Raw genomic sequence first — 14592 nt, 5'->3', positions numbered from 1 at the left:
TAAGGTTTTAATTGCTATTTGGTATTTTATAGAAACAAATTTCACGGTGAAAATGTTTTTGTCTGCTCATTTACAAAAATACAATTATAGAAACACTATCCCACCGAAGCACTTTATACAGACGGATTTAAAATATAAACACGGTACAAACACATGCATTAAATACATTCATTTTAATGCCAAAAAAATTATAAAAATACTGCTTTTTTGGATTGCAACTTTATGAATTGTATTTTGGCTTTTTAAATTTTGTTTTTTAAAAAAAAATATTTGGGTGGTGTCTGTACAGACTGACTTTGGTTGCACTGATTTACAGGAGTCAGAGCGGACAAGCACTGCCCCAGCCCGCTCCAACACACCTTACAACATAGGAAATCTTTACAAATCCCTGCAAAAAACACAAAAGTAACATTACTGGCAACTTGCATCTCATGCTAAAATACTGCATTTAATAAGTGATTTAGTAACAGGCGCCGGGAACTCCCAACTTTATCCCGTCTTTATTTTAAGGACTGCTTACCGGCTGTACGGTCCCATCTCTGCACACTCCCAGGCGGCTTGTAAAGGACTCTCTCTCACTTTATCTCCTTCCGCTTCATGCAGCTGCAATCCGCAGATTTTGTTTTCAACTCACCGAGAACTGTGTCTGATTCACAGATTAATGTCTGTCTTTATAGTGAGAGATGTGCGGATTTCAAGCGGCTGGGAGCCGCCGCCATTTAGCTGTGATGGGCCAGTGAGTAAATGCTCATAGTGCTGAGGGTGAAACACATTAACCATTGCAAAGCTCGGTGTGTTGGGGGGGTGTGGGCCCTGAAGGTGAATCCGGCTCGAGTGTGGGGGCGACTCACTCACTGAATGTGGGCACTAGGGAGCGAGAGTGACACTGGTTCCTGTCGCGGGATAAAGTTCAGAAATTACACCAACGTTTTCTGAAAGACTCTTAGAATATAGTAACTGGTGAAATCTCCCTCCTCACACCGAGATTTGGGAATCTCAATGGTGATCGTTTTTAAGTGCTGGGGGGCGGTAAAGGAGACAGTGAGTGAGTGAGACCCGGACCCGGACCGGCTCACTCTCTGCATTCAGGATCTGAGATTGTTCAACAATTCAAACCTTCAAACTAATTTCCGGGCCCCACTGGCGGCTCTCGGACTCGTTTCTGGACATAGAGTTTCACAGTGAGCGGCGTACAATCCTGGCACCCTCGCCCCACAGTCCCGGGACCCTCGCCCCCGGGAAACTCACCCCACAGTCCCGGGACCCTCGCCCCCCGGGAAACTCACCCCACAGTCCCGGGACCCTCGTCTCCTGGACCCCTCCCTCTACTACTTCAGACAAACCGGTTGATGTAATGTTCGCTCCCCAACATTCACTGCCCCCTCCCATGCTCTGCTGTCGCTCAGCTCCTTATTTCTGGCCCCGGTATCCGTCTCCAACTGGGAATACCATTTAGCCAAGGGGGGAGGGTTTACCCGGGGGGGGGGGGGGAGAGAGGGGGTTGGGGGGGAGGGGAGGGGTTTGCCCGGGGGAAGAGGGGTTTGGGGGTCTGCCCCGGGGGAGAGGGGACCCCGTTTAACCAGAGACCCACACAGAGCAGTCTGGCCTCAAAGTGGAGTCTTTGGGCAAAATGTTCAACGCCTTCCCAACCCATTAAAAGAAAAGCCGGGCTCCTGAGCCAGTTACGGGGCAGAGAAAGAATCCAGCAATTTGGCGTCGTTGGCCAGGTGCGCGGATTGGCTTAAAATCTCGGCCGCCTTCTCCTGGTTGATGCCCAGGTGGTCGGCGGCGAACTTGGCCAGCGGGTAAACAGTGTCGGCGAAGTCCATCTTTGGCTTGCAGTCGGAGGTGTGCATCTTCATGTGGCTGATGAGGTTTCGCTGCTGCGCGAATTTGCCCCCACAGATCTGGCACTCGTACGGCTTCTCGCCCGAGTGGATACGCATGTGTTCGGTGAGCCGGTACTGCCGGGTGAAGCGCATCCCACACGCCTCACAGGCGAAGGGCTTGAGGCCCAGGTGGCTCCGCATGTGGCGGGTCATGGTGCCCCTCTGGGTGAACTTCTTGCCGCAGATGCTGCAGGGGTAAGGCCGGGTGAGCCAGTGGGTCTTCTCATGCTGCCGGAGAGTGGCTGGGTCTTTGTAGGACTTGTCACAGGACGAGCAGCGGTACGGCCTGATCATCTCCCCCAGGCCCTGGTTGGATTTGTCCAGGAAAGGAGTGGTTTGCTCCGCCACCTCTTTGTGAAAGAGGTCTTCCTCCGTGTGAGTCTCCACGTGGGCATTGAGCTGCTCGGAGCTGGGGAAGCCTTTGCCGCACGGGATGCAGACGTACAGGTTGTCCCCAAAGTTCTCGGGCTCATAGCTCAGGTGGCTACAGTGATACCTGTCCATCGGTCCAGAGGGGCAAGGCTCGTCGCTGCTCGTGTCGTCGCTGCTGCTTTTCTCATCTTCAGCCTCGTCGCAGCCCAGGCCCGGGTACCTGCCCTGGCCTGGCCCAGCCAGCATGTCCACCTTGCGTTCCTGCCGCTCGCCTTTCGCCCCTTTCTCTCTCTCGCATTCTTCCACAAAGTGGCTGAGGGGCTCCTGCTTCAGCCACCTGGACATCACGTCCTCCTGGCTCTCAGCCCTGCCTTTGGGCTCGTTGGCCAGGCTGTTGCTCCTGAAGACGCTACTCTCGTTGCCCACTGCCTCGTCCGTTTCCATTCGGTGGGCAGCAAGTCGCGGCTGGTCCTTGTAGGAGGCACCATTGGTGAGGAGGGAGGCAGTGGTAGGCGGGCTGGTCTGCCTGGAGTCTGCCGAATGCGCCTCCTCCTGCTGGAGAGAAGGGCCGAGCGGGCTCCTCTTGGACAGGTCGAGGCCCAGCATTTGCGGGGAGCTTTGGTCTGGGAGACACATTGCCTGAGCGTGCACCCGATGGCCCTGAGAAGGTGGAGCGTACAGCTCCCCGGAGTGCGTGTTGATGCTGTGCAGTGGCTGGCTGTCCAGCAGTCTGGAGGCGACCGAGTAACAAGACTGAATAACGGGCGTGGATGTCCTCAGCCCCCTCCCGAGTTTCCCATAGGAGGAGAACCCTGTCCTGATGTGGAAATAAGTCCCGTTGCGTTTGAGTTTTTTCTTACAAAGAGCCACCAGGTCTGGCAGCTGAAGATAACTGGCGGCTGCGAGGATCGCGCCTAAATTCTGCTCGTTCCCTTGGTCGGCCTCGTTCAACCTGCCGGTGTAGATGTAATCCAGGATGGTCCGGAATATCCCAGGACTGACCATTTCCGGGTCCAGGTTAACCAGGTTGTCGTGAACCACCAAGGATTTCAAGTAGACGCTGCTGGCAGCCAGGATGTTCTTGTGAGCCCGGAAGAGCGCGTTCTGGACCACAATGATCACATCGCACAAGAAGCCTTTGGTTCGCTGCCTGTTCAGCTGTAGCAGGAGCTGTTTGGCATGGTTGGGCATCTCCATCGCATCCAGCATCGGCATCACCTCGCCACCTTCAGCACAAATCAAAAGGCAGTCAGTAGGGGAAAGGTACAAAGCGCGTCCGCTCAAACCGCAACACTCAAACTCACCCAAACTCACTCACCAGCTCACACTCACACCAACTCTCCCCCCCAGCTCACACTCACACCAACTCTCCCCCCCAGCTCACACTCACACCAACTCTCACCAACACAGCCCCACTCTCACCAGCTCATCCTCACTAACTCAGCAAGCTGTCAGCTCCACATTCAGGGATCCGCGAACTCAGTTCCGCTTGAAGTTACGAGCAGCCGGTATGGGTGAATCGAACAGTCCCGGGTCGCGATGTCGGTGAAGTTTGGGAAAGGGACCGAGTCTGAAGCCGAAAGGCCCCTTAAAGGGCCCGCGTCTCCCTTGCGCCGCCCGGTTGTGCCTGGCGGTACGCGCCACATTAGGCAGGAGTTAAAGGCGTTCTGTCGCTGCTGAGACAGCGCCGGGCGCTGGGTCCCACCTGGTGCGGGAGACACATTCTGTAATCTCGCCAATTGCCAACTTGACGCTTCAAACAATCCGCTAAAAAGGACCGGCTCCTTTTAAATTATTAATTTATATATAAATTTACAAATAAAGATTAAACGAAGTTACCTTAAAGCGCGGCCGGATTTCCTGGGAGCCCCAGTCGGTGACTGGTGTCCTGCCCGCTGGAGTTTTGCAGATTATAAACTACCCGATTGACCAGAGAGTGCGCGGTGCCACCTCTTATACATGTTAGTGTAGATGGTGCAGCGAGGGGGAGGGGAGGGGGGTCACATCACAACCCCCTGTGGGCACTTCCAAAAATTACATCACTGAAACAAGCTGCTATTTTTATTTACCGGACCCACTCGGCATCCACACAGCCCGTTAACCCTTAAAGCCACTTCCCTTCTCGGCACTGTGCAGGCAACGGGTCCTGAACAATAGCGAGCACAGCCGCCCCCCTCAAACTACACCCCCCCCCCCCGCAAACTACAAACTACAGCTCCCCCCCTAAACTACAGCTCCCCCCAAACTATAGTCCCCCCCTAAACTACACCCCCCCCTGCAAACTACAAACTACAGCTCCCCCCCTAAACTACAGCTCCCCCCAAACTATAGTCCCCCCCTAAACTACACCCCCCCCCGCAAACTACAGCACCCCCCCCCCCAAACTATAGGGCACCCACCCTCCCAAACTACAGCCCCCCCCCTCCGCAAACTACAGCACGCCCCCTCCAAAACTACAGGCCCCCCCAAATTACACCCCCCCCAAACTACAGCTCCTCCCCAAACTACAGCTCCCCCCCAAACTACAGCTCCCCCCAAACTACCGCCCCCAAACTACCCCCGCAAACTACAACCCCCCCCCCCCGCACACTACAGCACCCCCCCCCCCCAAACTACAGCCTCCCTGCAAATTACAGCTCCCCCGCTCCCCCCAAACTACAGGCCCTCCCCCGCAAACTACAGCCGCCCCACAAACTACAGTTCCCCCTCCAAAACTAGCCCCCCAAATTACAGACCACCCCCCCCACAACCTACAACCCCCCTCCAAACTACAGCTCCCCTCTCCCAAACTACAGGGCTCACTCTAAAGTGCACTCTCACACTATAGGCCCACACTCATACTACAGGCCTACACTCTCAGTACTATACACACTCGCTCTACAGGCACACATTCACACTACAGGCCCACACTCACACTACAGGCCTGCACTCTCACTACTATACACTCACTTTACAGGCGCACACTCTCACTACAGGCACACTTATTCTATAGGCACACCCACACTACAGGCGCGCACTCACACTACAGGCACACACTTATTCTACAGGCACACACTCACTCTACAGGCACACACTCACTCTACAGGCGCACACTCTCACTACAGGCACACGCTTATTCTACGGGCACACACTCTACAGGCACACACTCACTCTACAGGCGCACACTCACTACAGGCACACACTTATTCTACAGGCACACACACTTTACAGGCGCACACTCTCACTACAGGCACACATTTATTCTACAGGCACACACTCTACAGGCGCACAATCTCACTATAGGCACACCCACACTACAGGCGCACACTCTCACTACAGGCACACACTCACTCTACAGGCTCACACTCTCACTACCGGCCCACTTTCTATAATGCACATTCGGGGTGTAAGACTGCAGCAGTCGAGATTCTGCACTTTATCAAAAAGGTAGAGTTTGAGGAAAGTGCCTCCAGTCCCCGGAAGTGAGCGATTCTGTCCTCAGCCAGTTAACCCTTTGGGCCCGACACCAGTTCCCATTCAGTGATTCCCATTCCCGGAGCTCCTGGCCGTCTCCTGCTCAACTTCCGACTATCTTTGCGGCCCATTCTGGGGATTTTGCGGCCACCTCCTGATCAGGACGGACCTGAAAATCCCCCAAATGTTGACACATTTAAACCAGTTTGCTGGCTGCGGTTTGTTAACCAGGAGCGAGAGGCACCGGGTGTGTCCCCACAGTACGGGCATCACATCCACATCACCCCGACACACTGCACTCGGAGTCAATCCTGCCCACCGGCTCCCACACACCCTCCCCTTCTCCCTCCCTGTGTGTGTGTGTGTCTCTATCTGTCTCTGTCTCTCTCCCTCTCTCTCTGTCCCTCTCTCTCTGTCTGTCTCTGTCTCTCCCTCTGTCTGTCTCTGTCCCTCCCTCTCTCTGTCCCTCTCTCTCTCTCTACCTCTCCCTCTCTCTGTCCCCCTCTCTTTCCCTCTCTCTGTCTCTGTCCCCCTCTCTTTCCCTCTCTCTGTGTCTCTCTCTCTCTCTCCCTCTCTCTGTCTCCCTCTCTTTCCCTCTCTCTCTCCCTCTCTCTGTCTCTCTCCCCGCCGACCGGGCGGCGAGTCTCGAGACTGAGCGGGTCTCAGGTGAGGATTCGCGAGGCCCGAGCGCCCCCGGCTCCGGCCGCAGCCCCTCCGCCCCCCGCCCGCTCCGGCAGGATGCGATTCACCGGGACCCGCCGCCTGTCCCGCGGCTCCAACACCCACAGGAGCCGGGCCGGGAGCTTCTTACCTGGAGCCCGCGGCTCTGAACTCCCCGGGCTGCGGAGCGGCGGAATGATCATCGCAGCAACTCGGCAACTGACGTCCCAGCCTGACATTTACCCTCTTACTGAGATAGAGGGAGGGGGAGGGAGAGAGAGAGGAGGGGGGGGGGGGAGGGAGGAAGAGGGAGGGTGAGAGAGGGGGAGGGAGGGAGAGAGAGGGGGAGGGAAGGAGAGGGGGGACAGAGAGGGGGAGGAGGAGGGAGAGAGATAGAGGGAAAGGGGAGGATGAGAGAGGGGGAGGGAGAGAGGGAAGAAAGAGAGGGGGAGGGAGAGGCAGAGAGATGGAGGGGAGGGAGAGAGAAGCAGAGAATTGGAGGGGAGGGAGAGAGGATGGAGAGAGAGGCAGAGACATTGAGGGGAGGGAGAGACGGAGGGGGGATGGAGGGAGGGGAGAGAGGGGGAGGAGGGAGGGAGAGACAGGGATGGTGGAGAGAGAGGGAGGGATGGGGTGGAGAGAGAGGGAGGGATGGGGGGAGAGAGAGAGGGAGGGATGGGGGGGAGAGAGAGGGGGAAGACAGGGAAGGAGGGAGAGAGGGTGGGGGACAGAGAGGGAGAGAGAGAGGGCGCGAGGGTGACAAGGAGGGGGAGAGAGGAAGGAGGATGGGGGAGGTGGGAGGGAGAGAGAGTGATGGGGGGAGAGAGGGAGGAAGGGAAGAGAGAGGGAGGAGAAGAGAGAGAGAGGGGGGGAGGGAGAGAGAACATAGGCCAAACGACCCCTCGAGCCTGCTCCGCCATTCAATACGATCGTGGCTGATCTGATCATTGTGTATCTGTAAAGCATGCACTCCCATGTTCTGCCACCAGGGAGTGCAACCCCTGAAGTCCCAAGGGATCCCAGCATCCCTTGGGAGCACTGTATATAAGCCGGCCCCTAAGGCCTGTTCCTCACTCTGGAGTGTCTTAATAAAGACTGAGGTCACTGTTACTTTAACCTCCCTGTGTGCAGTCTCATCTGTGTTCGGAACACAACAACTGGCGACGAGTATATGAATCCAACACAAAGATGCAGCAAACTGTGCGCCCCCTGGAGAAGTTCTCGGAGGGTGAGGACTGCGAAGCCTATGTCGAACAGCTAGACCAGTACTTTGTAGCCAACGAGCTGGACGGAGAAGAAGCGCTGCAAAAAGGGGAGCGGTCCTCCTCACGGTCTGTGGGGCTCCGACCTACAGCCTCATAAAGAATCATCTGGCTCCGGTGAAACCCACAGATAAGTCGTATGAGGAGCTGTGTACACTGGTTCGGGAGCATCTTAACCCGAGGGAGAGCGTGCTGATGGCGAGGTATCGGTTCTACACGTGCCAGCGATCTGAAGGTCAGGAAGTGGTGAGTTACGTCACCGAGCTAAGGCGACTTGCAGGACAATGTGAGTTTGATGGCTACCTGGAGCAAATGCTCAGAGACTTTTTTGTACTGGGCATTGGCCACGAGACCATCCTACGAAAACTTTTGACTCTAGAGACACCGACCCTCAGTTAGGCCATTGCGATAGCACAGGCGTTTAATCCACCAGTGATAACATCAAACAAATCTCTCAGCACACAAGTGCTAGCAATGTTCAGAAATTAACCTGGAACTGTGTTTGTGAGCAGAAATGTACAGGGCAGAAACCACGGGTCTGCAACTGCCAGCAGGCCTCAGGTGACCCAGATGACTCAGAATCCGCAACAAAGGATGAATGCAAGGCAATTCACACCTTGTTGGCGTTGTGGAGGCTTCCATTCAGCCTATTCATGCCGCTTCAAAGGGTATGTTTGCAAGAGCTGTGGAACAATGGGGTACCTCCAATGAGCATGCAGATGAGCTGCAAGCTCTGCAAAACCTGCTAACCACCACATGACAGAGGAAGATCGGTCCATGGTGGATCAAAGCAATTTCGAGCCTCAGAGAGAGGAGGCAGATGCTGAAGTACACGGGGTGCACACATTTTCGGCGAAATGTCCACCTATAATGCTAAATGTAAAATTGAATGGCTTACCCGTAGCCATGGAACTGGACACTGGCACTAGCCAATCCATCATAAGATATTTATGATGATATCAGTAAAAAGATGTTTGAGAGGCTGTGGTGCAACAAGGCACTCAGACCAGCCCTGAGCCCCATCCACACGAAACTGAGAATGTACACCAAAAGCTTATCACTGTCCTGGGCAGTGCCATGGTCAAGGTCACCTACGAGGGCACGGTGCACGAACTGCCACTCTGGATTGTCCCGGGCAATGGCCCCACAATGCTTGGAAGGAGCTGGCTGGGTAAAATCCACTGGAACTGGGATGACATCCGAGTGCTATCACATGTTGATGAGGCCTCATGTACCCAGGTTCTGAACAAATTTTCTTCCCTTTTTGAGCCAGGCATTGGAAACTTTTCTGGGGCGAAGATGCAGATCTACTTGGTCCCAGAGGCACGACCCATTCACCACAAGGCGCGAGTGGTACCTCACATGATGAGGGAGAGAGTGGAAATCGAGCTGGACAGGCTGCAACGCGAGGGCATCATCTCCCCAGTGGAATTCAATGAGTGGGCCAGCCCGATTGTTCCAGTGCTCAAAAGTGATGGCACGGTCAGGATTTGCGGTGATTATAAAGTAACTATTAATCGTTTCTCACTACAGGACCAATATCCGATACCTAAGGCAGACACCTATTTGCGACGCTGGCAGGAGGCAAGACATTCACCAAGCTCAACCTGACTTTGGCCTACACGACACAGGAGCTAGAGGAGTCTTCGAAGGGCCTCACCTGCATCAACACGCACAAGGGACTGTTCATCTACAACAGATGCCCGTTTGGAATTCGAACGGCTGCAGCGATCTTCCAGAGAAACATGGAGAGCCTACTCAAGTCGGTACTACGCACGGTGGTTTTTCAGGATGACATATTGGTCACAGGTCGGGACACCGTCGAGCACCTACAAAACCTGGAGGAGGTCCTCCAGCGACTGGATCGCGCAGGGCTGTGGCTGAAGAGGTCGAAATGCGTCTTCATGGCAACAGAAGTGTAGTTTTTGGGGCGAAAGATCGCGGCGGACGGCATTCGGCCCACAGACACCAAGACAGAGGCTATCAGGAATGCGCCCAGGCCACAGAACGTCACGGAGCTGCGGTCATTCCTGGGACTCCTCAACTATTTTGGTAACTTCCTACCAGAGTTAAACACCCTCTTAGAGCCCCTATATGTGTTATTGTGTAAAGGTGAGAACTGGGTATGTGGAAAAAAACAAGTAATTGCTTTTGAGAAAGCCAGAAACATTTTATGCTCCAACAAGTTGCTTGTATTGTATAACCCGTGTAAAAGACTTGTGCTAGCATGTGACGCATCGTCGTACGGAATCGGGTGTGTATTACAACAAGCTAACGTTGTGGGGAAGTTGCAACCTGTCGCCTATGCCTCCAGGAGCTTGTCGAAGGCCGAGAGGGCCTACAGCATGATTGAGAAAGAGGCATTAGCGTGTGTGTTCGGGGTAAAGAAAATGCATCAGTACCTGTTTGGCCTCAAATTTGAGCTGGAAACCGATCACAAGCCCCTCTGTTCGCTAAAAACAAGGAGATAAATACTAATGCCTCAGCCCGCATACAAAGGTGGGCACTCGCGCTATCAGCATATAACTATACCATCCGTCACAGGCCAGGCACCGAGAACTGTGCGGATGCTCTCAGTTGGCTACCATTGCCCACCACGGGGGTGGAAATGGCGCAGCCTGCAAACTTGTTGATGGTGGCGCAGCCCGCAGACTTGTTGATGGTCATGGAAGTGTTTTAAAATGATAAATCACCTGACACGGCCCACCAGATTAGGACTTGAACCAGCCAAGATCCTCTGCTGTTCCAAGTAAAAAACTGTGTACTGCATGGGAGCTGGGCCAGCATCCCCATTGAAATGCAAGAGCTAATCAAGCCGTTCCAGCGGTGAAAGGACGAGCTGTCCATTCAGGCAGACTGCCTGTTGTGGGGTAACCGCGTAGTGCTACCAAAAAGGGCAGGGAGACGTTCATCTCGGATCTCCACAGCACACACCCGGGTATAATAATGATGAAAGCGATAGCCAAATCCCACGTGTGGTGGCCCGGTATCGACTCTGACTTAGAGTCCTGTGTACGGCAATGCAGCGTGTGTGCTCAGTTGAGCAACGTGCCCAGAGAGGCACCACTAAGTTTGTGGTCCTGGCCCTCCAGACCATGGTCGAGGATCCATGTCGACTATGCTGGCCCGTTTCTCGGTAAAATGTTCCTGGTGGTGGTGGATGCTTTTTCAAAATGGATTGAATGTGAAATAATGTCGGGAAGCACCGCCACCGCCACCATTGAAAGCCTGAGGGCCATGTTTGCCACCCACGGCCTGCCTGACATACTGGTCAGTGACAACAGGCCATGTTTCACCAGTGCCGAATTTAAAGAATTCATGACCCGCAATGGGATCAAACATGTCACCTCGGCCCCGTTTAAACCAGACTCCAATGGGCAGGCAGAGCGGGCAGTACAGACCATCAAACAGTGCCTTAAACAAGTCACAGAAGACTCATTCCAAACCCACCTGTCCCGAGTACTGTTCAGCTTACCGCACGAGACCCCACTCGCTCACAGGGGTGCCCCCGGCTGAGCTACTCATGAAAATGACACTTAAAACCAGACTCTCGCTGGTTCACCCCAACCTGCATGATCAGGTAGAGAGCAGGCGGCAGCAACAAAATGTAAACGATCCTCGTGCCACTGTATCACGGGAAATTGATCTGAATGACCCCGTGTATGTGCTAAACTATGGACATGGTCCCAAGTGGATCGCGGGCACGGTGATAGCTAAAGAAGGGAGTAGGGTGTTTGTAGTCAAACTAGACAATGGATAAATTTGCAGAAAGCACCTGGACCAAACGAGGCTGCGGTTCACAGACTGCCCTGAACAACCCACAGCAGACACCACCTTTTTCGAGCCCACAACACACACCCAAAGGATCAACGACACCACCCCGGACCAGGAAATCGAACACATCACGCCCAACAGCCCAGCAAGGCCAGGCTCACCCAGCAGCCCTGCAGGGCCAACAACACGAGGGCACAGCCAACACACCAGAACAGACATTTGTACCGAGGCGATCCACCAGGGAAAGAAAGGCTCCCGACCGCCTCATCTTGTAAATAGTTTTCACTTTGACTTTGGGGGGGAGTGATGTTGTGTATCTGTAAAGCATGCACTCCCATGTTCCGCCTCCAGGAAGCGCATCCCCTGAAGTCCCAAGGGATCCCAGCATCCCTTGGGAGCACTATATATAAGCCGGCCCCTAAGGCCTGTACCTCACTCTGGAGTGTCTTAATAAAGACTGAGGTCACTGTTACTTTAACCTCCCTGTGTGCAGTCTCATTTGTGTTAGGAACACAACAACTCCACCTCCACCTTAGGACTCAGCTCCACCCGCTCCCCATAACCCCTTATTTCCTTATCGTTTAAGAGCAAGGGGGGAGGGTGAGAGGGGGAGGAGGGAGAGGGAGGGAAGGAGGATAGAGAGGGAGAGAGAGGGAGGGAGGGGGGAGAAAGAGGGAGGTAGTGAGGGGAGAGGGAGGGGGAGGGAGAGAGAGTAGGGGAGGAGTGGGAGAGGGGGAACGGGAGGAGAGGGAGGGGGAGAGAGAGGGGGCAAGAGAGGGAGGAGGGGGAGAGGGAGGGATAGAGAGGAGGGAGGGGGAGAGAGAAAGAGGGGGAAGAGAGTGGGAGGGAGAGGGGGATAGAGAGGAGGGAGGGGGAGAGAAAGGGAGGGGGAGAGAGAGGGGGAGGAGCAAGGGAGAGAGAGGGAAGGAGGATGGAGAGGGAGGGAGGGATGGCAAGAGGAAGGGATGGAGGGGAGAGAGAGGGAGGGGGAAAGAGAGGGGGCGGGAGGGGGAGAGAGGGAGGGGGAAAGAGAGGGGGCGGGAGGGGGAGAGAGAGAGGGGGGAGGAGCAAGGGAGAGAGGGAGTGGGGAGGAATGGGAGAGAGGGGGCGAGGGAAGGAGAGATTGCGGGAGAGAGAGGGAGGGGAGAGAGAGAGGGAGGGATGGGAGAGAGAGTGAGGGGGAGAGAGAGGGAGGGAATGGAGGGAGAGAGAGGAGGGAGGGGGAGAGAGCAAGAGGGAGGGGAGGAGGGAGAGAGAGAGAGGGGGGAGGGAGTGAGGGAGGGAGGATGGAGAGAGAAGGAAGGAGGGAGGGAGCGAGAGGGAGGGGAAGAGAGGGAGAGGAGGGAGGGAGTGAGAGGGCAAGGGATAGAGGGAGGGCAAGTGGGAGAGAGGGAGGGAGGGTGGAGTGAGAGGGAAGGAGTGAGGGAGGGAGGGAAGGAGGGAGAGAGAGTGAGGGAGGGGAGAGGAGAGATCGGAAGGGGAGAGTGAGGGAGGGAGGGAGAGAGAGGATGGGAGAGAAAGACTGGGGAAGGGAGAAAGAGGGAGACCGGGAGGCGGGAGGGAAGAGCAAGGGATAGGAGAGGAGAGAGTGAGGAAGGGAGAGAGTGAGGAAGGGAGAGAGCGAGAGAGAGAGTAGGAAGCGAAGCTAGAGAGAGGGAGGGAGGCTGGAGAGAGAGGGAGGGAGAGAAAGAGGAAGGGAGAGAGATGGAAGGGAGAGAGGGAGGGAGACAGAGGGGAGAGAGGGATGGGAAGGAGAGAGACTTGGGAGAGAGTGGGAGGGGGAGAGGGTGAGGGAGGGAAAGTAGGGAGGAGAAAGAGAGTGGGAGGGAGGCGGGATGGAGGGGTGAGCGGGAGGGAGGAGAGGGAGAGGAGAGAGAAGGAGGGAGGGGGGAGAGGGGGAGGGGAGAGAGAGAGAGCCAGGGAGGGGGAAGAGAAAGAGAGTGAGGGTGGGAAGCGGTGAGAGAGAGAGGATGGGCGGGGAGGGCGAAAGGGAGGGAAGGAGGGGAGGGAGGGAGAGTGGGAAGGATGAAGAGAGAGGGAGGAGTGGGAGGGAAGGAGGGGGAGACCATGGAAGGTGCGAGTGAGGGAGGGAGGGAGAGAGTGAAGGTGGGAGGGGGAGAGAGTGAGGGGGATGGGGAAGAGAGGGAGAGAGAGAGAGAGTGGTCAGGAGGGAGGGAGAGAAGAGAGAGGGATGGGAGAGGAGAGAGAAAGGGAAAGAGAGTGGGTCGGAGGGAGGGAGAGAGCGAGGGAGGGAGAGGAAAAGAGAGAGAAGAAGGGAGAGAGAGTTGGGAGGGAGACAGAGGGAGGGGAGAGAGCTAGAGAGAGGAAGGAAGGGAGAGGGGGAGGGAGAGCTCAGGGGAGAGAGGGTTGAGAGAGAGAGTTGGGAGAGATGGGGAGGGAGGCGGGATGGAGGGAGAGAGGGAGGAGAGAGTAAGAGGGAGGAAGGATAGAGGGGGAAAGGGGGAAAGACAGAGAGACAAAGAAAGAGAGAGAGAGGAGTGATTGAAGGAGGGGGAAATAGAGAGGAAGGGTGGGAAGTAGGGAAAGAGAGAGGGAGGAAGGGAGACAGAGGGAGGCGGACAGTGTGGGAGACTGAGGGGGAGGGAGAGAGGAGGGGAGAAGGAAGGAGGGAGGGAGAGATAGGGAGGGACAGAGGGAGCAAGAGAGGCAGAGAGGGAGAAAGAGGGAGGGGGAGGAATATAAAGGGGAGAGCGAGAGGAAGGGATGGAGAGGAGATAGAGGGAGAAAGGGAGAATAGGTGGGAGGGAGGGAAGGAGTGTGAGAACATAAAACCATAAGAAACAGGAGCAGGAGTCGGCCATTTGGCCCCTCGAACCTGCTCCACCATTTAATAAGATCACGGCTGATATGATCTTCCCAAAACCTTTCACGCCTTTATCGTTTAATAATCTGTCTATCTCTGCCTTAAATATATTCAATGACCCAGCCTCCACAGCTCTCTGGGATGGAGAATTCCACAGATTTACAACCCTCTGGGAGAAGAAATTCCTCCTCATCTCAGTTCTAAATGGGCGGCCTCTTATTCTTAAACTATGCTCCCGAGTTCTAGGTTCCCTGGAGGAAGAGAGAGAAGGTACGGCGATAGGGAGGGAGGGAGGGAGGGAAATAGGCGGGAGCGAAGGAGAGAGAGAGGAGTGAAAGAAAGGGGAGCAAGGGAGAGA

At 55.3% G+C, this 14592-nt stretch overlaps 1 protein-coding gene across 2 annotated transcripts; it reads right to left on the bottom strand.

Annotated features, from left to right (window-relative positions):
* Positions 1-9: 9 nt before the first annotated feature.
* Positions 10-6557, bottom strand: hic1 (hypermethylated in cancer 1). Of its 2 annotated transcripts, none has more exons than XM_070856879.1 (2): positions 6526-6557; positions 10-3487 (listed from the first exon to the last, which is right to left on the bottom strand). In XM_070856879.1, the coding sequence occupies exon 2, from the start codon at positions 3474-3476 to the stop codon at positions 1683-1685; it is 1794 nt and encodes a 597-aa protein (XP_070712980.1). In that variant the 5' UTR covers positions 3477-3487; positions 6526-6557; the 3' UTR covers positions 10-1682. The 2 variants fall into 2 exon arrangements, with proteins under 2 accessions (XP_070712980.1, XP_070712981.1); XM_070856880.1 differs by lacking the exon at positions 6526-6557 and adding an exon at positions 4101-4170.
* Between the last annotated feature and the right edge of the window lie 8035 nt (positions 6558-14592).

Source organism: Pristiophorus japonicus, chromosome 16 (genome assembly GCF_044704955.1).
Source record: "Pristiophorus japonicus isolate sPriJap1 chromosome 16, sPriJap1.hap1, whole genome shotgun sequence".
Taxonomy (NCBI): Eukaryota; Metazoa; Chordata; class Chondrichthyes; family Pristiophoridae; genus Pristiophorus; species Pristiophorus japonicus.
Note: the sequence above shows the minus strand (reverse complement) of the source record. Positions and strands in the feature narration are given on the sequence as shown.

Excerpts from the sequence above, each read along its gene's own strand:
- hic1 (XM_070856879.1), bottom strand. The coding sequence starts at position 3,476 with ATGCCGATGCTGGATGCGATGGAGATGCCCAACCATGCCAAACAGCTC.